This window comes from Xenopus tropicalis, chromosome 8 (genome assembly GCF_000004195.4).
Source record: "Xenopus tropicalis strain Nigerian chromosome 8, UCB_Xtro_10.0, whole genome shotgun sequence".
Lineage (NCBI taxonomy): Eukaryota > Metazoa > Chordata > Amphibia > Anura > Pipidae > Xenopus > Xenopus tropicalis.
This window is the reverse complement of record NC_030684.2, coordinates 71,817,352-71,839,639: the sequence shown is the minus strand read 5'-3', so window position 1 is coordinate 71,839,639 and position 22,288 is coordinate 71,817,352. Positions and strand designations below refer to the sequence as shown.

General features: G+C 37.3%; 1 protein-coding gene across 16 annotated transcripts in view; it reads left to right on the top strand.

The window, feature by feature from the left end:
- The window catches only part of syngap1 (synaptic Ras GTPase activating protein 1), a 149,598-nt gene that overhangs the window by 115,300 nt on the left and 12,010 nt on the right, over nucleotides 1–22,288 (top strand). For 7 of the 16 annotated variants that reach the window (XM_031892370.1, XM_031892374.1, XM_031892375.1 and 4 more), the window contains 11 exons: nucleotides 2,401–2,955; nucleotides 6,351–6,495; nucleotides 6,656–6,800; nucleotides 7,232–7,471; nucleotides 7,940–8,144; nucleotides 8,315–8,493; nucleotides 11,749–12,339; nucleotides 14,961–15,234; nucleotides 15,367–15,540; nucleotides 16,027–16,248; nucleotides 21,514–21,595. In XM_031892370.1, the coding sequence (XP_031748230.1) occupies nucleotides 2,401–2,955; nucleotides 6,351–6,495; nucleotides 6,656–6,800; nucleotides 7,232–7,471; nucleotides 7,940–8,144; nucleotides 8,315–8,493; nucleotides 11,749–12,339; nucleotides 14,961–15,234; nucleotides 15,367–15,540; nucleotides 16,027–16,248; nucleotides 21,514–21,595 (2,812 nt within the window). Of the gene's footprint in view, nucleotides 1–2,400; nucleotides 2,956–6,350; nucleotides 6,496–6,655; nucleotides 6,801–7,231; nucleotides 7,472–7,939; nucleotides 8,145–8,314; nucleotides 8,494–11,748; nucleotides 12,340–14,960; nucleotides 15,235–15,366; nucleotides 15,541–16,026; nucleotides 16,249–17,011; nucleotides 20,931–21,513; nucleotides 21,596–22,288 lie in introns of those variants that run through there. The other 9 variants (XM_031892371.1, XM_031892379.1, XM_031892381.1 and 6 more) reach the window with 8 other exon arrangements.

Below are 22,288 nucleotides of genomic sequence, written 5' to 3'. Positions count from 1 at the left end.
GATTTTCTTAAACCTATTCAGGAAAGCCCAGAGGCACACTTCTTATTCATATCCAACATCGGCTTCTAAGTGGTACAAAAGCCTACCAAAGGCTTCTCTAACAGTTGTGGCAAGTTAGCATTGTCACGTCTGGCAGGCAAGTCACAGTTTGGGTTTTGGAGCACATGGGAATGCAATGATGGGCACGTATGCTAAATTGCATAGATAGAAAATGCTGTCTGGCAGCTGGCATACCAATCATAACAATTACTCCTAATTTGTCAGTGGTTGTCTGGTCAGTAAAACATTATGCTAAGCCTTACAATACCCACATTTCAAAAATATTTTGTCTCACGCATAGTTGTTTACCTTTTGTTTGAAAATAACTCTGGGCAATAAATTGGGTGACCATTTGCATTTAATATGTGTTTTGCCATGCAAAATTGACCACACGCAGTGTCATTTAACTCTCTCTTTAGTTTGATTACTGTGAAGTAAATTGTTATTTCAAGGACAGCATTTGCCTGCAGACTGCATGTAAAAACTGACAGTGGGAAGTTTATTACCATATAGCAAGTAGCTAGAGAATATTTTCCCATTCATTCATCTACCATCAGAGGATAATATGGAGAAGATTGCCATAGGCGAGTGGGGTAGTGGTGGGGCACTATCAAGTATAGGAGGCAGGAGCCTCTAGATCAAAGTGTATGGAATGGCTGCAACACATATTAAAGTGACGTTGTGACATATTCATGCCTGCATAGATTCCTCTTTGATGGGATTTATATATTCTCCAAGGTCAATGTTTATTTGAAAATTGGCAGATTTGTAAAAAAAACATGGCTAAATATGGCAAATGTTATTTTTCCTATTTTAGCCATTTAGAAAGAGGATATTATAGCCAAGGGTGGTTTACAGTGCCCTTATAACCTGTGGTGGGTCATTCCTTAATCCCCATCTCTGTGTGAGATGCTCTGGAATAGGGGAGAGGCTCTTGAAGTTTGCCAGCAGAATTAGAATTCTAGTCTTTGAAATGTGGCTGGGATGAACCAGGTATAGAGATGTCATTCTAAGCTGTGAGCTTTTTGTGAAAACATATTATTTAGTACCTATTTTGAGCCAGCTTTTCTTTATGCTAACAAATCATTCATAGTGTGCACAAAACATATGTTTTGCACACACAGTTTTAAAAGTGTACATGATATTTTTGTGCAAGTGACGTATAAAACATACAATTTTGATTTAGAAATGGTCCTGTATATTGTAAAATAATTTGTCTGGTTTTGAGAATGTCATGCCACCCACCTAACTTTCTTTTTTGTGTAGTACACCCATATACCTTTGATTATAATACATGGTTGCAATCATTATGTTTAAAAAAAAAAGGGATATAAATACTATGAATACTGGCTACTATAATGCCTTTCCAAGTCAGACACAGCTGCCGAGACCTGATATTATGAGACTGTTGTGACTTATGTCTCCAGGTGTATATTTTTCCCCAAGGTAAAATATTGCTGATAATTGATTTTTTCCTTTTCCTGTTGGTTATTTTGTTTTGCCCAAGCTGCAGCGATCCATTTCTTATTTTAATCCTTCTTATTTTATATTACTTTATAGTAGTTATTATTGCATCAAGCATAAAAAAAAACTTTGAGCAAAGATATATGTTCTGAAAGAAAACTCAACCAACAGGTAATTTATATCCAAATAAGGACCAATAATGATCTCATCAATTTGTCATATACATATCAGAAAATGATTCTGTTACATCTTTTGCCTTGAATCAATACTTTGTGATGTGTCCTTCCCCGCTGATCACCTAAAAAAATATGGGATCTAACAATAAGATGTGTGGGAGTAAAACACAAAACTCTGTACATTGCCAACGTTCTGACTGCTACCATTTGATATTTTAGTTGACATATTTCTCAACATCATCAGAGAAATACCTGCAACTATTGTATCAATTGTAGTAGCTGCTCCATTACAGACTACTAAAGCTCAAGGAGGCCTAATTATGATGGCCTTGATCTTTTAGAGGTCTCATGTACTATTAGGTGCAGATTTACTAAAAAAAAAAAAAGTGTCAAAAATAAAAAAAAAAAACTTGAAAATTTTAATGCAAGGAAACTTTGGAAACAGGGAAGGGACATCTTCCATTGGCTTCTACATGACCTGGACAGGTTTTACGTGGAGAGTTTTCAGATTCAAAATTGTTGCTGAAAATAAATCTCTTGACTTTTTGGGCTTTGCAACTTTTTTCACATCAAAAACCCTCAACCCGGAAAAGTTGTAGGTTAGTAAATGCCCCCCTTAATGCCAGCCATATGCCATGCAATAATACCTACTAGTTTTACGGTGAACTACCCCTTCCAAAATTTTTTGTATAATTATATGCTTCTTCTTTTCCTTTCATAGGATAACAGCAGGCGGGTAGATAATGTCTTAAAGCTGTGGATTATTGAAGCCCGTGATCTTCCCCCCAAGAAGCGCTATTATTGTGAGCTCTGTTTGGATGACATTTTGTATGCCCGTACCACCAGCAAGCCTCGGAATGACACTGTCTTTTGGGGGGAACACTTTGAATTTAATAACCTTCCAGCTGTTCGGAACTTGCGCTTGCACCTCTATAAGGACACAGACAAGAAAAGGCGCAAAGAAAAGAGCAACTATGTGGGCATGGTGAACGTGCCTATTGCCAGCATTAGTGGGCGCCACTTTGTGGAGCAGTGGTACCCGGTTTCTCAGCCCACATCCTACAAGGGGAAGAGCAGCTGTCCCTCCATTCGCCTAAAATCCCGATACCAAACCATGAGCATCCTCCCCATGGAGCTGTACAAGGAGTTTGCAGAGTATGTCACCAACAACTACCGGATGCTGTGCGCTGTACTGGAGCCTGTGCTTAGCGTGAAGAGCAAAGAGGAGGTTGCCTGTGCTTTAGTGCATATACTGCAAAGCACAGGCAAGGCCAAGGTACATGGGTATATTGTGTGTCTTAGAAGCAGCATGTACTTTATAATGCAAGTATAAACACATATAAATCAGCTGTATCAGCTGCTTATGCATAATATAGCATGTAGAGATAGTATGCTGATAGTACACTGAAATATTTAAAGAGTTTGGCTAGTTAGTTAGATTAGTAATGAGTTGTTAATTACCCATTTCCTATGCCTTCTGGGCAGCCCTGAGAGAATTTGTGCTTGGAATGGTTGATCAGCAGATGCAATGAATTATAAGGTATTGTTGTGTGTAGGTAATCTGTATTTTGGGTCATTTCTAGGACTTCAGTCAAAAGGTGTGTGTGTTTTTGATGAATCTTAAACAGATGGTCACTGAGTAGATTTAAGGCAAACAGTTGCTAACTGAGGCTATAACTTTTTGAAGGTGGGCATATATTGGCCATTCCCATTTAGTACCCAACTGATCTGCCCATAGGCTGAATGGATGGATATTTTACATTGGGTTATTCATACACATCTTTGTCCTTTTCTATTTATTTTGGCCAACAGCTTGAAGATTTGGAACTATTTAGATTAGTAATAATTCTTTATTACTAAAGATGCTAGGTGTACCACCATAAGTTTCTGTAGAACATGTTTATTTTATATTCATACAGTTCACATTGACTATCTATTATTATTTATACTTTAAAGCAGCCTAGATATGGAGGATAATACCAAAGGTTTTGTATATCAGTTATTGGTTATAGTCTTATGCCAGAGGTACCCACACTTAAGCGGTATAGGGTTGTTGTCATGTAGGGGCCAACCATCTCAACTGCCAAAGAAAATATTCCTTACTTCACAGTTATTGTACATTTTGCATGTTTATTGAGTGGTGTCTGTGGACAACAAAACATGCTCCTGGGAAAAAGCAAGGAGAAACAGGTATATAAATAAAAGGGACAGTTGGGGCAGATTTATCAAAATGTGAGTTTAGAGCTTAATACATAAAAAAACTCACCAACATTATATTCATTCCTATGGGATTTCTAAAAGCATATTTATCAATGGGTGAGTTAGAAGTTAGATCTCACCATTTGATAAAAATGCCTCTAAAAAACCCAGTAGGAATGAATAGAACATGGGTAAGTTTTTATATATTAAGCTATAAACTCAATGTTATTCGGGCTTCCTTTGATTCCTGGTCCTGTCAGTGGCTGCAACCTCTCTACATCTTATTGCCAACCTGTCAGTGACTGCTAAGGCAAGTCTAAAACTGCAGGCTTAGCCAGCAACACAGTCACAGTAACTCTAGAAAATAAAACAATGGCAAATATACTTACAGCTCCTAATTTATACATTATATAAACTCATTGTAGAGATAACAAAAAAACGTATATTAATTTCCTCTGCTAAAACACATGTAGAGACAATTATCAGTAAAGGATCAACATTGTTTATTTTTGTAGCTGCAAAAAGTAGCTGCTACTAGTAGGTCCATGTGTCTTCACCCTAAGGCTTATGTTAAATGGGAAGATTAGTCACCCATGACAAATCTCTGCTTACCACGGGCTACTAATCTGCTCAAAATGCCTTCCCACCGGCAATAAGGTGTTGTTGGGAAGGCATAAGCGACGCTAAGTCACCTGAAGTTTTAGAAGAGGTTTATCATGGGTGACTAATCTCCCTGTTGGACATTGGCCTAAGAGTATGTGGAAGTAAGATGTTCCAAAATGTCCATGCTTCTCTAGAAGCAAGTGATAAAAATGCTAAGGGAAAGGTCAGATAAAGTGTAAATCTGCTTCTCTTAGTCCTGCACTTTTTTTGTCAGGCTGAGAGAAGTGGATCCGCTTCCATCCGCTCCTCTGTGTGCCTGCCTTAAAGACTATGGCAGCTGCCCCAGTGTGGGCACACAGAGTGGAGTGGATCGGAGGTTTGCCTGTAAAAAGAGAAAAGCAAACATTTTCAAGGCCGACCTCCGATCCATTTTGCTCTGTGTGCCCACACTGGGGCAGCTGCCATATTCTTTAAGGCAGGCACACAGAGGAGTGTACGGAAGCAGATCCACTTCTCTCAGCCTGACAGAAAAGTGCAGGGCTGAGAGAAGCAGATATACGCTTCACCTGACCCTGCCCTGGTGGCTCTGGCATACGAAACAATGTAACACACCACAGCAGATTGACAGACCTGACTTGCTGGAGGAGATTGACCATTGCAACATTGTTTAAAAAGTAACAACCAGGAGTTCAGTAAATGCTGCTTTCTATAGCAATTACATTTACACATAACTTTGATAAATTCAAATTAGAAAGTTGCTTGGAAATATTTATTCTTTTATTAGAAAAAAAATATTTTTGGGGTTGACATGTCCTTTAAATGTGCTTTTATTTTCTCCCTAGAGGATCATCTAATTTAAGATGCAGAGAAACTGTGTTTAAATAGTTGTTAAGCTTTCCCCGTTTGCATACATCTGGGTCCCAGAAACCACTCTATTTTGAAGGACTTGAGTGAGCAAACTCCTTCTTCTCCCGTTGATTACAGGAATCAACTTTCCCTATTCTATGCCTCCTGATAAAAGGGAGCTACACATTCCGAGAACTCAAGTTTTGTCTGTCTGTGTAATAAAATTTGGATAAAGCAGACACGCATATATTATTATAATTATAATGCACCAACACATTCCACATTGCTGTGCATTTACTTTTATAGAGCTAAAGAAAAACCATGCGTGCAGCCAAGCATATAAGAAACATTCACACAGATAATAGCATTTCCATAGTAGACATCTGCTGCATAACATGATGTGTGTGTCATGACATGGATGTGTCCTACATTAATACAAAGCAAGAAGTTAGTTTTAATAAAAAGTTCTGCAGTATATCTCAAAAGTGCTTGTTAGTGTGCTGCTGAGGTTGGGGTTCATGGTTTCATTTGTTAAATAACCTGACATAAATACATCCATATAGAGTCTCCATTTCCCTTTCCAGTTGGTTATTCTTTGACATGTGCATGTATTTTGTTGAGTGGAGCTCCTTACTATAAAAGCTACTTTGTAGTTCCATTTTGTCGCCAGTACCACAAGTGTATGATTAACATTGAAATGATAAAAAAGAATATTGGTTAGTAAGTAGTAGTGCTAATTTATTTAAATTATTGGTCTCTCTACTGGGAGAGATGGAGTCAAAGACTCTCTCTCATCCTTTCTCCTTCACTTTTTCTCTTTTATCAGGACTTCATCTTCCACATGGCTGTCACTCTCTTTCTCCCCTTCTCATTTTCTATTAACCCCTTTACCCCCTTTTCCTTCCACTCTGATGACCTTCTATTTCTCTGTTTGTGACACTCCATCTCCTTCTCTATCAATCTCTCATTTTCTCTATCACTATTTCTCTCTGCCTCCTTTCCTCTCTCCCTCTCTCTCCCCAGGACTTCCTTTCAGACATGGCTATGACCGAGGTTGATCGCTTCCTTGACAGAGAGCACCTTATTCTCCGTGAGAACACACTTGCAACTAAAGCCATAGAGGAGTATCTGAAACTGATAGGACAGAGATACCTCAAGGAAGCCATTGGTAAAGATGCTATTGTGTTGTTTTCCTATATTTGTTTTTTAATTTTTTTTCTCTTGTTTTGTCTCTATGATTTAATCTTTGTCTTTTCACATATGATTAAATTCTCTCTCTTTCATTCAGTTCTGATATTCATCTTTTTTCAAATTCTTTGTTCTTCTAGGTGAGTTTATTCGGGCACTGTATGAGTCTGAGGAGGACTGTGAGGTTGATCCCATGCGTTGTCCACCCTCTGCATTGCCCGATCACCAGGCCAATCTCAGGATGTGCTGTGAACTCGCCCTTTGCAAAGTCTTTAACTCTCATTGGTCAGTATTAGGTCATGTGATATAATGAAAAGTATTACACGTAATTCATTTCTGGAATTAATGAGTAGAGCAGAAGTGTGAAGGTTATTAAAGTTATAATGTTTGTCTCATACAAAAAGATAGGAGAGACTGTGGCCAAAACCTTATTACAGAGTAAAATGACAAAGCAGACAGGAAAAAAAAACCATAACCATAGAGATGGAGTTCTCTGGGCACTGATATCATTGTTGAATTACATTTTGTTCTATTAGCTTCTCTGTTATTTATTCCTTTCTCAATTTTTCAGATTTCTGTGCCTGCTGTATGAACCTTTTTATCTCTTCCTGTTTATTTATAATTAATATAACTACTTCTGTAATACAAAATTATCACTTCTGCCCCTTTTTCTGTTCATTGCTTATTTTTATTATTTTCCTTGGTATAACATTTAGTGTGTTTCCTCGGGAGTTGAAGGAAGTCTTTGCATCTTGGAGGATGCGCTGTGCAGAGCGCGGCCGGGAAGATATAGCAGATCGACTCATCAGTGCCTCTCTCTTCCTCCGATTCCTGTGTCCGGCCATTATGTCCCCCAGTCTCTTCAGCCTAATGCAGGAATACCCTGATGAGCAAACATCTAGGACCCTCACGCTCATCGCAAAAGTCATCCAGAACCTGGCCAACTTCAACTACAAGTGAGAGTAGTGACATTAGGGGGAGCGTGGGTGGCATCCAATAGTTCAAGGCAAAGAGACTGACCCCTGCTCTTGTTGTGACATAAAGATAGCTTGGTTAATAAATCTATGTTAAAGACAGGATATACAGAGAGTTAATTCCATTTCCATATATTTCCACTTATAATATTTGTCTTGTTCAAGAAAGTTAAAATATATTCTATTGTACAATATGTACTTTATCCTTTTTGGTAGTCAGTGGACATAATGATAGAAACTAGAAACACTGACATTTAATACACAAGAGAGTTAATTTAATACCACCGGGACAATTTGCACCTGGGCAGTAACCCATGGTTGCTATAGGTTACTGCCTATGTGCACATTTCCCCACTATTGATAAATGAGTATGTGAGGATGATCATTGTTTTTAGATGATAGTGGGATTAGTATTATTTATGTACACCAGTTCTGAGATACTGCTCTCAGCAGGTTCAGCAGTAAAGAAGAATATATGTCCTTTATGAATGAGTTCCTAGAGACGGAGTTGGCGAATATGCAGAATTTCCTGTATGAGATCTCAAACCTGGATTCGCTCACCAACAGCATTAACTTTGAGGGCTACATTGACCTTGGGCGGGAGCTGAGTACACTTCATGCCCTGCTTTGGGAAGTGATCCCACAACTTAGTAAGGTGAGCAATGGCTTAGCAGCCAGAACTATTAATACAGAATGTAATGCATATAGTTAAATATAGTGCTGTGTAACAGATGTCTGCTGATGTATTAAGTCAGTTAATCCATATTCTTTAAACTACCGGAGCACTTTTACTGCTGATGCAACTTTTTCCTAATTTTTTATTAGGATGCACTTATAAAGTTGGGGCCTCTTCCACGCCTCCTTAATGACATCAGCCTAGCTCTCAGGAACCCCCACATCCAACGACAACCAAGCCACCAAGAACGACTGCCACCCCCCAAACCTGTCATTCTGAGGGGACCTTCAGCTGAGCTGCAAAGCTACTTGGTGCGAGACCTCAACAGGTACATTCATACTTTCTTTCTGTAAAGGCATGTATACCTTCTTTCAGCTATTTGATTTTTATTTTTTGACTTTACATGCCTAGCAGATATCACTTAAGATGAAGAAACAGGCCTTACATTTGTTTTTCCACTAAATATTCCTAAATATATTGGCATAGGACATCCTGCTCAGACAGATCACTAATTATTTACATATTTTTAAGATTAGGAACAGAGACTAAAACTCATCCAGAATTCTAATGAAACAATGATCCCTCTTGGCTAGATAGCCATAAAAATACTGGAATGCTGCTTTGCTTTAGAAAGAACATCTGACAAAGCATCTTTTTTATATGGGAGTTCCAACATTTTATTCCGCAAGAAAGGCAACCCAATTTTTAAATGCAACATTGTTACAGAGACATGCAATATTTAGAGTTAAAGTTTTTTTTTTTTGTATAAAACTGTGTATGCAGCTGTAAAGCATAGTATATATTAGAAACACTGCTAAGCATAATTGTTAACAGGTAAGGGACCTGTTAACCAGAATGTTTGGGATGTGGGGTTTTCCAGATAAGGACCTTTCCTTAATCTGGATCACTATACCTTAAGTCAGTTAATGGAAAACTATACCCTTCAAACAATGTAGGTCGATATAAAAATATATTGCGTAAACAAGCTCATATGTAAAACCCTGCTTCATCTACATAAACCATTTTCATAAAAATATACTTATTAGTATGTGCTATTGGGTAATCCTAAATAGAAAATTGCCATTTTATGAATTAAGGGCCGCCAGGGATCATAGGATTCACAGTGTACACAAACAAGCCAAGGCACACATACATGCTAGGCCCCATCAGCCAATTAATGGACAGAGTTCTGCCTTTTGCTTCCACACTATTTCCTGTAACAGTTAGAGCTACATTATTTCTGGTCATGTGATCTCTGAGTATACACACAGCTCATCACTAATTGGTGGATCAAGGAAAAGATGTAAAAGGACAATATTTACTGATATATATATTCCAGTTTAGCGAGATTCTTTAATAGGTCACTTAACATAATATAAACGATCTGTTGGTTAAGTATTCATTTTGGGGTATAGTTAAATATTGAAATAATTAAATAGTTAAACATTAAATAAACCCAATAGGATTGTTTTGCCACCAATATGGAGTCACACAGCTTAGTTTTCATCAAGTACAAGGTACTGTTTTATTACGGGGAATCATTTTTAAACTTTTGAGTTGATTGAAACAGAGTCTATAGGAGATGGCCTTCCTGTAATTCAGAGTTTATTTTATTAGGATTGTTTGTTCCAGATTGCTGATAACACACCCTGGGGCCGATTCACTAAAGTCCGAAAAAACGAGTGATATTTATAGCATGCGTTAAAAATATTATCACTTTTTATATTTTGAGAATTAACGATTGATACACAAAAAGGACACTTGTCAGAATTAAGAAGCGATGTTCTTGTCGTTATTTATCTGGCGATGACATATTTTTAAGCGTTATTTTAAACCATGCAATATATTTATGCCTTATTTCGTTAGCACTCGATATTAGTGCACACTATTACACACGTAGCCATTACTTTCTGATAACTACTGTTCTGAAAATGACCATTTCCCTGAAAACTAGAGGATGCATCACTCTAGGGCAATCACATACTTGAAAAAATCTGACTGCAAACTCCATCTTGTCACCACAGACAATCACCAGCTGCAATTTTGTTTAGTAACGCCTACTCCTGGGAGGCGTTAAGTTTCACAGTAATTATCGCCACATTTTATGCTTTTAACGCTTCAAATATGTCTGTGAATTATGGGTTAGTATTATTTATATTCAATAATCACCTCAATGTGATGGAAATAACGCTTTGCGATAATCAGGATTTTTGCAAATGCGATATGAGTAGTAACGCATGCAAAATGAATTTGATGAATCGGTACTTAATTATCCAACACTTTTTAACACATAAAACTATGTGTTATAGTGGACCTGTCACCCAGGCATAAAAAGCTGTATAATAAAAGTCATTTTCAAATTAAACATGAAACACAAACTCATGTTTTTATTAACACATCCAAACCCATTATAAAAGCATTTAAAAATCCCAGATGTCAACCATATATTGCCTGCCCCGCCTCTATGCCTTAGGCACTTTCACTTTGAATTCAGAACTTCTTAGATGTTGCTGCTCTCCTCACATTCCCCCTCCCTCCTCACCACCTAATTTTGTAACCAGTGCAAAGGCATGGGCATCAAGTCCCCCCATATTGGCACAGAAACAAGATTTTGGCAAGATACAAAGCTTGCCTTAAAAACAGTGTCCACAAAATGGCGACTGTCTTCTTGCTGCAATTGTGAATTCCAAGGCTAAAGAAAATAAGATTAAAATCATTTTTATTGTGTAAGTGAAGTTTATTTTACTTGACAAACACAATAGAAAACAATTTGTAATAATTTCTTAGGGTGACAGGTCCCCTTTAAGCATTAACGACCTTTAGTGAATCGGCTCTCTTGTGTGCACCAGTAACAATATGAAGAACTGTATTCAAAACAAAAAATTTGCAACCTAAATCATGGTAAAAAAGTGCAGCAAAAAAAAAAAAAAAAACAAAACCAACAATTTAGAGAAAAAGATGACTGTTTATTTTTCTTACCCCAGTTATTAGTAAAACTCAAGGTTAAAAGTAAATAAATCAGACCCGTTGTGCTCAATGAGCATTTCTGAAAGCAAAGTAAGGTTAGCTCAGTTATGTGCTGATTAATGTATTTCCCTATTGGATGCAGTATGTCAGTGGTTCACTTAGACTTGAGGTGGACAATGCAATAAATAATAAATTGCAAAGTTTGCACCATCTAGTAACCCCCAGCAACCATTTGGTAGCAAACATCTGATTGGTTGCTATAGGTTACTAGACTTGGTGCTTTTTATTACATTAACCCACCTTTAGACACAGACATAGCAAGTTTTAACTGTTTTAATATTCTTGATAGATAAACTGCTTAAAAAAAGTACTTATACATTATATAGTGTAATGCTTTTCGTAACATGGGTAGGTACATGATTAAAAACATTGTGATATACACCTTTATAATTAAATAATACATTTAGTTTACTACTTGTATAATTGTAATAAAATGAATCATTGTGCATTAGCACTATAGAAATAAGTAGCTTTTACATGAATATAGCACTACAGTAAATAAATAAATAATGTTTATAATCTTCAATATAAATAACAATCTCTGCCTTTATCTTAGCTCTATTGACATGACTCGCCTACCCTCACCTACTAAGGATAAACCATCAAAAGATATGTTTTTTGTTTCACGTCGCCCGCTAACTCGCTCCTCGCCAGCCTATTGCACCAGCAGCTCAGACATCACAGAACCAGACCAGAAGATGCTGAGCGTGAACAAGAGTGTGTCCATGATGGACTTGCAGGACAGCCGAATGAATAGCGTAACCAACTTGCAGGCCGTAGGTGATCTGCTGAACTCCAGCCAGGCCTCCATATCAGGGGGCCTACGTCCGGGGGGCCGGCTCTCCCAGGGCAGTGGATCCAGCATTGCAGCGGGTCTGAGGCTCAGTCAGATGGGGGTCACCACTGATGGGCTCTCAGCTCAACAGCTACGCATTCCCTTGTCCTTCCAGAACCCGCTCTTCCACATGGCTCCCGATGGGCCTGGTGGGCCCCCATCTCATCCTGCTCCTCATCGACCAGACCCCGGAGCTGATGCCTTTGCCCCTTTCCATGGGTATAGCAAGAGTGAGGACTTGAGCTCCGGAAAGCATATGCTTCACAGTCACAGCTACAGCGACGAATTCAGCCGGCAGGGGTCAGAGTTCAGGTACCAGCCCCGCTAGGGGGCATAGAAAGAGATGCACAACATAGAGTAGAGTAGAGAGGCGCATCAATGTATATATACGTGTATATATACATATATACATAAACAAACTACATACCCATATTGCATGACCACATGTATTCTTAAACAATAACAATATATCTGTGCTCACTGAGCAAGTAATTTTACAGTCTATACGTTTTGTATTTAGGAAGATATGGTGTATTTAGGGTTCCACCAAAATTATACATTTGGCCAATATAGATACCAATTAAAGAAACAATAATGATGTTATAGTCATCCCATCCTTAATCTAGATTGTTTTAAAACAAAAGATTACAGACTTACTAAACTGGGCACATGAAATTTTTAGCCAGAGCTACAGAGCAATAATAAGGAATGTATTATTAGTATTGAATATTCTTGCCCAAGATGATGATTACTGAATATATTTGTTGTTGATGTGATCTTTGTCCTTGTCATTTAATGCTTTCATTTTTTTTTGCATTTTGTATTCATTTAATGTATGCTTCAATTAAAATTTCCATTATATTTCTTCTTCAAGCATGCTACCTTATGTGACTATGGTTTGCATGGCTAACAGGCCTCTTCACTTTTAAACATGCTAATGTACACTGCCTTGCAAAATATTCAGACTCTAGAGCTAGTTACTGAATACCACATCCTACAATAACTTTTTTCTCTGTCATATATATGTACCATAGATAGATAAGGTTTATTTTCATATATATGTACCACTTATGTGCACTGATTATGGCTCATTCTTTCTGACAATGTTGCTCCTTGGCAAGATGGAGCTTGTAGACCACAGTTTGCAAATACTGCCATAGATTCTCAGACTGGGTCTTAGATTAGGTCATTGTAGGACATTCACCTTTTTGTTGTTGGGCCACTTTGTTATACTGGCATATGTTTGGGATCATTTGGGATCATTGCAAGATGAACTTTCTCCAAGCTTCAGTTTTCAAAAGACTGAAATGGGTACTTTTGCAGTATTTCCCTGTATGTTGTAATTCATACTGCATCCTGTTTTAAGAAGATGCCATATCCCTGCTTATAAAAATCAACCTAACAGCATGAAGCTATCATCACTGTACTTCACTGAAGGTTTGGCATTTTTGCAGCATGGACAGTGTTAACTGAAACTAGGAAAATGTATTATTTAGTGGGAAATAGATCCTAAACAGGAGCCTAACATTGGAGAACAAAAAGGCGAACCCACTTAAATTGTAAGCTCTATGGAGCAGGGGGCTCTTTCCTCCTGCACATCTTTTCTTATCACATTACATTTGTAACTATATTTATTTACTATAATTTTGACCTCCCTATTTCAACTTTTACTGCCTTGTAAAAATAAAGTGAAAAAATTTATTGAAAAAAATTTTTTAATAAATTTTTTCACTTTATTGCCAAGTCCTTGTGTGAGCGGCTCTCTGTCCGTATATTTTAGCCAGCACCCAAGGCATTTGAATCTCTATAGGGTGTGCTCCACTCTTCCTTGTATATATATATATATATATACAGGATAAATGGATGCCGCACTCACAGGTCTTATTGTGAAAATAAAGAAAAATTTATTTTGTCATGCTAACGTTTCGGCTGTCTCCACAGCCTTTCTCAAAGTGAGAGAGAAAGGCTGTGGAGACAGCCGAAACGTTAGCATGACAAAATAAATTTTTCTTTATTTTCACAATAAGACCTGTGAGTGCGGCATCCATTTATCCTGTACATTCTTCCATTTTTTGTATACTGCACCCAGGCACCGGAGACCTTATTCTATACGTGAGTGCCTGCTTCTCTTGTGGTTTTGCTGTATATATATATATATATATATAGTGTGTGTATATATATATATATTCTTTATATACATACATATATAGCTCAGTCAAAGCCCTGATATCAACTGAACTGAGAATCTGTGGCACTATTTGAGGTGCCCAAGTGTCATATGAGTAACTTGAACAACCTGCAGCAATGGGCCATAATCACCTTAATAGTGTACTAAGTTGATACATACCCCAATTGGCTTTACAAAATAATAAACTGTGTATGCAAATTGCATATTATGTTTTCACATTTTTATTAAGCTTTTCTTCTAACATAAAACAATAGCACACTAATAAATTAATAAATTAATAATACAGAATAATTAATTTAGTGATGGACCTAGTACTTACTCAACTTTATGTTAGCAAGGAAGGAGTAGTATAAAAGAAGAGGAATAGTTGCATATGAGACTTACCTCTTGACATCAGCATTGGCTAATGAAACTAAACTGGCATACATACATATGTCAGTTACATATACTCGCATGAGGTCCTAGATTTACAGTGAATGGGACCACCTTTCTGCTAGCTGTTTCACAGGTCTATGACCCATTCACAGTGTATCTGTACATTAAGTACAACATTGATTGATATTTGTGTATTCTTTTTATCAAGTCTGAATAGAATTTGATGGCACTGGATCTCTTAGTTGTTTATTATGTTATTATTATAATACTACTTTATCAAACATTGCTGTATTTTTTTGCATCATACCATAAACAAAATATTCATATATATATATTCATACTAAATTCTGTCCTTTCTTTATACTTGCAGTAAAAGGCAGTTATCCCTCCAGGACAATCTCCAGCACATGCTTTCACCCCCTCAAATAACCATTGGCCCTGGAGTGCCACGAAGGCAAGACTCACAGCCTCCCCCTTTGCAGAGGGGAAAATCCCAACAACTGACGGTGCAGGCAGCGCATAAACCTCGGCCAAGCAGTGGCAACCTCCTACAGAGCCCAGAACCAATGTATGGGGCAGCAAGAATTAGGCAGCAGTCAGTTGAAAAGGATGCAGGTGGCTTGAAACCATCAATAACCAAGCAGGTATAAACCAAAATATGTATATAAATTTACTTTCAATTATATCTCACTATTTTCTCTACCAATTTCTCTCCCTTTCTGGATAATGTTGTTTCCCAATTCTGTATTAATAGTTTATTTTTTACTTATTCCCAGCACTCCCATGCACAGGCCACTCTGAACCCTGTCACTCCAGCCTCAGAACGCACAGTTGCCTGGGTATCCAACATGCCCCACCTTTCAGCAGATATTGAGAGCGCTCACATAGAACGGGAGGAGTATAAGTTGAAGGAATACTCTAAATCAATGGATGAGAGCCGTCTTGAGAGGGTAAGAAGAATGCTTCTGTAGACTATGGTTATCTAGTACAGGTATTGGACCCATTATCCAGAAAGCTCGGGACCAAGGGTATTCCGGATAAGGGGTCTTTCCGTAATTTGGATCTCCATACCATAAGTCTACAAAAAATCAATAAAATATTAATTAAACCCAATAAGATTGTTTTGCATCCAATAAGGATTAATTATATTTCAGTTGGGATCAAGTACAAGGTACTGTTTTATTATTACAGAGAAAAAAGATAATCCGTTTTAAAATTCTGAATTATTTGATTAAAATGGAGTCTATAGGAGAAGGGCTTTCCGTAATTCAGAGATTTCTGGATAATGGGTTTCCGGATCCCATACCTGTATTTTCATGTATTTTATTTTTCTCTCCTCTTACTTTTTGTTTCTTACTCAACTCTTTCTTAATTTTCCCTTTCCCTCCCTCCCCCCCCGTTCCCTGTACATTTTGTTTTTCTTTTGCTATTAAAAGGTGAAAGAGTATGAGGAAGAGATTTACTCCTTAAAAGAGAGGCTGTTGATGTCAAACCGGAAGCTGGAGGAATATGAGAGGCGTCTTCTTACACAGGAAGAACAAACTAATAAGATGATGCAGCAATATCAGTCACGCCTGGACCAGAGTGAAAAGCGTTTGCGACAGCAGCAGGTTGAGAAGGACACGCAGATAAAGAGCATCTTAAACAGGTTAGAAATGGTAAATACTCTATTCTTTACTTCTGGGGATTGGGGGGGTGGAGGGAATGGGGATCCTGAGAGACTAGGATCCCTAAACACCACTTGCACATACTCAAATGTTGTGTAGCATTGCTATAGTCTAGCTCATTAACTTCATCATTTTGTTTGTTACATTTCATTATTATTATGGAACCAGTAGAGTAAAAAAACCAATAAACTTTAGCTTGTGTATAAACTTTCCGATTTGTCTGGAATGTAAAAAGCTCCTACTAATAGAGTGATACTCGTCTGACTACAAGAACATGTGCCAATACCTACTGTATGAAACACAGTTACATTTGCCACCTCTGACAGTGTTCAAGGCACCTTTATTTGAATAGTAAATTATAGTTTTAGTAGTGTATGTCAGTATATATTTGATTCTTACTTAGTAACATAATTTTCTTTATACATACTATAACACTTAACACATTAATCCATCTCTGGCATATATGGGGAAAGCTAAATACAATACTAACTGTTTACTGAGACTTATGCCAGGGTATTTATATACAAGGGTGGCCAAACATATTAGCACCTTTGCACATTTTTCCTAAAAGTTGTTAAAAATAACAATGCTATGGTATTCACATGTGTATTTCTTTTGTTTTCAGTGAAAATGATCAAATCTTATCTTATTCCACAAAAAAATCCTAAAATGAATTGGAAAAAATAAGTGGCACCTTTTAGAAGTTGTAAGAAATATTTGCATTTCAAGCAGGTGATTCTCCTTTAATCTATAGGTAAACTGATGCGTTGCAGGTGGCTGCAATATAAGAAGTGCACATTCAACCAATTTGAATTGTCTGTGTGCACTACACTGAACATGGAGAAGAGAAAAAAAAGCAGAGAAGTCCATCTCCTGTGACCACCATATGCAGTGTTATCAAGGTGGTTGAAGCCCATGGCATTTTAACTTATCTCCCTAACTTTGGATACAAGAGAGAAATTGATCATATATTGCAGAGAAGGATTGCTCTTATTGCGGTACCTCCATCAAATGCCTGACATTCAAGCTGATCTTCAGATACAAGGTGCCCTAGTTTAAATTAGCTCCTTCCTTTGCAAACACAATGAAATGGGTTTCAATGGGAAAAGACCCAAGATGACCCCACTGCTGACAAAGAAACATAAGAAAATGGAACAGTACACCAGCATACCTGAACAAGGCACAATCCATTTGGGACAATGTGACATGAATAGATAAATCCAAATAATAGTTTTTTGGTGAAGCAAAAAGATCTGTTTGTTTATAAGAAAAAACGAAGCTTTCAAAAAAAGAACCCATCCCTACATGAAAGAGGTTTGCTAGGGGTTGCTTTGCTACCCCTGGAACTGGCTGCCTTGAGTTTCTACATGACAATATAAACAAAGCCAATTTTGAGCACAATACTAAACCCAGTGTCTCAGGGTCTCTGTCACAGATCATGGGTCTTCCAGCAGGGCGGTGACACCGTTCAAAAAGAACCCAGGAATAGTTAAAGTGAAGACTCTGAATTGTTCAGAAGTGGCCATCAAGTCCAGATCCTGATCCACTTGAGTACTTGTGGCAAAATCTAAAAACACTTTTGGGAGAAGGATCCTCCACATGAAAGACTGGGAGCTGTTTGAAAGGAATAATGGCCCAAATCCACAGTAGAGCAATGTAGGACTATCATTAATGGCTATAGGAAGTGACTGATGTTAGTTATACTTTTTGAACAGTATGCTACCAAGTATTAAGCCTAGAATGTCATTAATTGTGTCAATATTTTTTTCAGGTCTGACAGAATACGTTAAGTTCTGAATAGAATAACAAGGTTCTGTTTATTGTCATATAAGTTCATGTACATATTTGAAAAAAAGTGCAAAGGTGCCAGTATTTTTGGCTACAACTGGCTACAGTACATTATGACATTTTGTCTTATTTTCTTAGTGATCTTCTGTAGGAACAATATACTTTCTAGATATACAATAATATATATATATATATATATTACACACACACATATATGTATATTTAATATAAGTATAACTGTTATATGGTTGGTAGTATCACCAGAAACAAAAAACAACAGAGACAAAAAACGTAATAGCAATATTCAGTCTGCTGCTGTGGCCACTGAACATAGCAACTGGATTGGAGAGATAAAACAGAAAAAACAATTAAAAAAAGCAACAGATTAAAAAACACTGGTTGCTGTAGAAATGGGCAGGTACTCTAAAATTTCATTACCACTCAGCAAGTCTTTAACTTAAAGTGTCTTTAGTGTGTGAATTGTAGTTTCACATTATGTGTAAAGTAAATAGCCAATCAAATATATCATTGACAACCTACAGCAAAAAATTAAAGGACAAGGAAAGCCCCCAAACCCATAAATACAAAAGGCAGTCCACCCAAGTCCATGCTACACTTTTTCCAAATTAAACAGATTTACTTTTGATGTACTGATCTGTCAAATGTTGTGTGCATTTCTCACAATAAACCCACCACCTTGGATCTGCCGTCATCACTATCTTTTCCCTTTAAAGATTCTTCTCCCCATGCACAACCCCCACACGTCATCACCTCCTAAAATCTATAATGTAGTTAACATTCTTGTAGCCAGGGGTAATCTTTCTGCATGTTTGCCAAGCCCAAGCCCAACTCCAGGAAAGTTCTAATAGAAATAAGAAGTGATGTTCTCTACTCTTTATAAATGAATTCTTTCTGGAAGAACTACAGGGAAAAGTTTATAAGATAAAGATAATGGGGGAGGAATATTTATTCATTTTAAAGGGTAATAAGTTTTGAGAAGTTTCATGTGTACAATTCATGTGCACAATATGTATAACAGGTGGTAGGTGGTATGGAAAAGGCTGCCTTGTACCCCATTCTAGTTTCCAAAGTAAATGACCCCCTGTGAGTTTTATATGTGTATGCATATGTGTATGCATGTGCTTATAAGGTGGGAGAACCAAGGGAAAAATGGATCCAGAGCCTTTACAGAATACAGAATATACAGTATGCATGCCCTTAGTGGGTTGTGTTTTGCCCCCACCCAGTTGAGCAAGATGTGTGCATAAGTGACAATGGTTAAGAGGTAAAAGGGAACTCATAAATCATAAAAACTCCTGAAAGGGTTATCACTAACAGAGTAATTCATTTTTACTTTATTAGATAGACTGACAATACTCTTTTGTAGTAATTTTGTTTCTCTAATAATTCTTTTTAGGGTGAAGACACACAGAGCTAATTAGTAGCAGCTACTTGTCACGGCTACTAAACGCCAGAAAATACCCTGCCATACACTGTACTGAGAATTCTGTGCTAAAACACAGTTAGGGACAATTATCAGTAAATTATCAGAATTTGCTGGCGCTATATAAATAAATAATGATGAGAATGTCTATTTTAGTAGCCGTGACAAGTAACTGCTACTAGTAGCTCCATTGTAATAATTCATCCAATTAGTTTAATGAATCATATTTAAAAGTTTTTAATCTTTGAAAACAGTGATAGGAAAGTGAAATAAATAGCAGGGTGGAGATGCCCCAAATTAACTACAAGCTGAAATGATTGCCATCTAGTCCCTGGTGATTCCACCTTGCAGGAGAAGTCCAGTCTCAAAATACACCTTTCCTAACTATTTTATTGAAATTAGCGCAACGCATTTATGCTAAATCTTGGGGTTACAAAAAATAGTCTAAAAAAAATATGATCATTTACACCACTACCATGCAAAATACATCAGCACCTGAATTGTATTTTACAAACTTGTAACAAAGCACCAAGCTGTTTACAAAGCACTTTAAAAGTTACAAAATTACTAGACAAGGGGTTTTGTTTTCTGTCTATCCAATAAGATTTAGATTATATCTTGGTTTGAGTCAAGTACAATGTACTGTTTCATTATTACAGAAAAAAAGGAAATCAGTTTTTTAAATTTGAATTACTGGATGAAAATTAAGTTTATGGGAGATGGCCTTTGGGTTTCTGGATAACAGATCCATACCAGTATTTGCATGTTGTACACTTTTCTATTCAAATTCACGTATAAAGAAATAAATATCTTTCCTCAATTCCTTATGGCAGACGGTAAGGACAGAGTGGCCTCCATCACTGTGCTCTGCACCTAATGTAAAGCACAGCCAGACCCTGGAACCTAAATGCCCCTGTCAGGACAATGGCAGATTATGTTAAAGGAAACCTGGGCTCATAGTTTTTAAGGGGCCAGCAGGGTGGGAGAAGATCATGGGCAAGGCTTAAGCAGATCAGGGGCAGAGATCAGGTGGTTTGGGGGAGGGGTATTGCCCAGGCCCTTCACTGAAGTTACACCTCTGTACCAGAATGTTATTCTAGCTCAGACACCAAGCACCATTATATGGGCTGTTGCAGAAAACAAATAAGTCTGTGTAATTTAATAATGTATAATGAGGTAGAAATATAAAGGTTAGATACATCTGTCTATTTTTGTTGTATTTTTGAAAAACTGTTACTAACCATTGATGTTTAGCAATTAAGCTAAAATAAATGTGTTAAGTTCATCATTTGAGGAAGAGAGCCTATTATGAGACAGGGCATTTTCCTTAGGTGGTGTTCAAAACAAGATCTAATAGATTTATACAAATGAGGCTGTGTGAGCTCTCTAAGGCTAAGTAAAATAAATGGAAATAAATTTACAATAAACATCCAAAAAATGGGATTGACTAATGCTTGTTCCTTTGCCGCATTTTGTCTTAGTAACTCATTGTGTGCAAGTGCATACATTTAAAAAAACAATAATTTAGTTACAAGTTTATGCTCATAAAATTTTCAAGCCAACATACCACGATAGGGTAAACTACCCATATGGGGTTGCTAATTATTTACCTTTGGTCATATTGTTCGTTTACTGGACTAGTGCATACACTACACAACAACAAATAGACAGTAAATATTCTTTGTCCATCTTGCCCTCAAGTAATCTTGAACTACACCTACAAAACATCTGCTTGAAACTCTCTGAAGCAACTACTAGGTAGAGATGCCACATCTCTGCACCATTATTATCACTGCAACCATACTCATCAACTGTCCATGTGCTGATGGAAATCTCCTGCTCTGAGTCTCTAGATTTAAACCTTACGCCTAAAAGATGTGTGCATTCATTTATAGATGATGCCCTGTGTAAAATGCAAGTGTCTTTTTGCTTGCTGTCATCACCGTAGATATCAGAAAAGGTTCCACGTATACAGTTCATACTCTTGGTGGCGCGTTCAGCGGCTGTTTTTGCTTGGTCTACAGGTTGATGCTGGTGGAGGAGGAGATCAGGAAGGATCACTCACAAGAACCAATCGATATGAAGAGGAGACTTATCGAGGCTCAGGTGGAAATTACAATGTCATTGTGCGTTTGTGTGTGACATCTTCATCACACCCTGTCCCTGTCTTTCATCTCAAGAGGGAGAGAAGAAAAAAAAAAACAAGGATACAAAGAAATCTAGGGCTTAATGAAGAAATAGGGGGGTAAGAGACACTGCTATATACAATGACAACTAAGAAAACTGGAGCTAAAATATACAGAATATGGAAAGAGGAGAATGATGCACTGGAGATAAGAGGAGATGTAATACAGATAGAAAATCATATCAAGCCAGTGCTAAATTTGGCAGTCAGAGCTACTTTTCCCATGATTTAATTTGAATTTACCCTTAATTGTAATCATGAGCATTTAATACTGAATTATCATAAATAGTCTTCCTGTAATATTTGCATCATTGCTGATGTCATGCACAAGAAGGGGGTAGTAATGTATAAAAGGAAGATGTGGCTACACATAAATTCATTTGTTATCAATAACATTTCAACTCAGAATGCTTTTTTAATTATCATTTCTAAATGCATTTCTCAACACTACTGTTACCTGTAATTACGCATAACAAATTACCTATACATGATTATTTGAAAAGGTACAGTGAGGGGCTGAGCGGAACATTAAGAAGGTGTATCTTGGGCTTGAGGAAACTTAATTAAGGAAAGTTAGAAGCACACCCCAAAATATTACTCTTGTACAGGGCCCC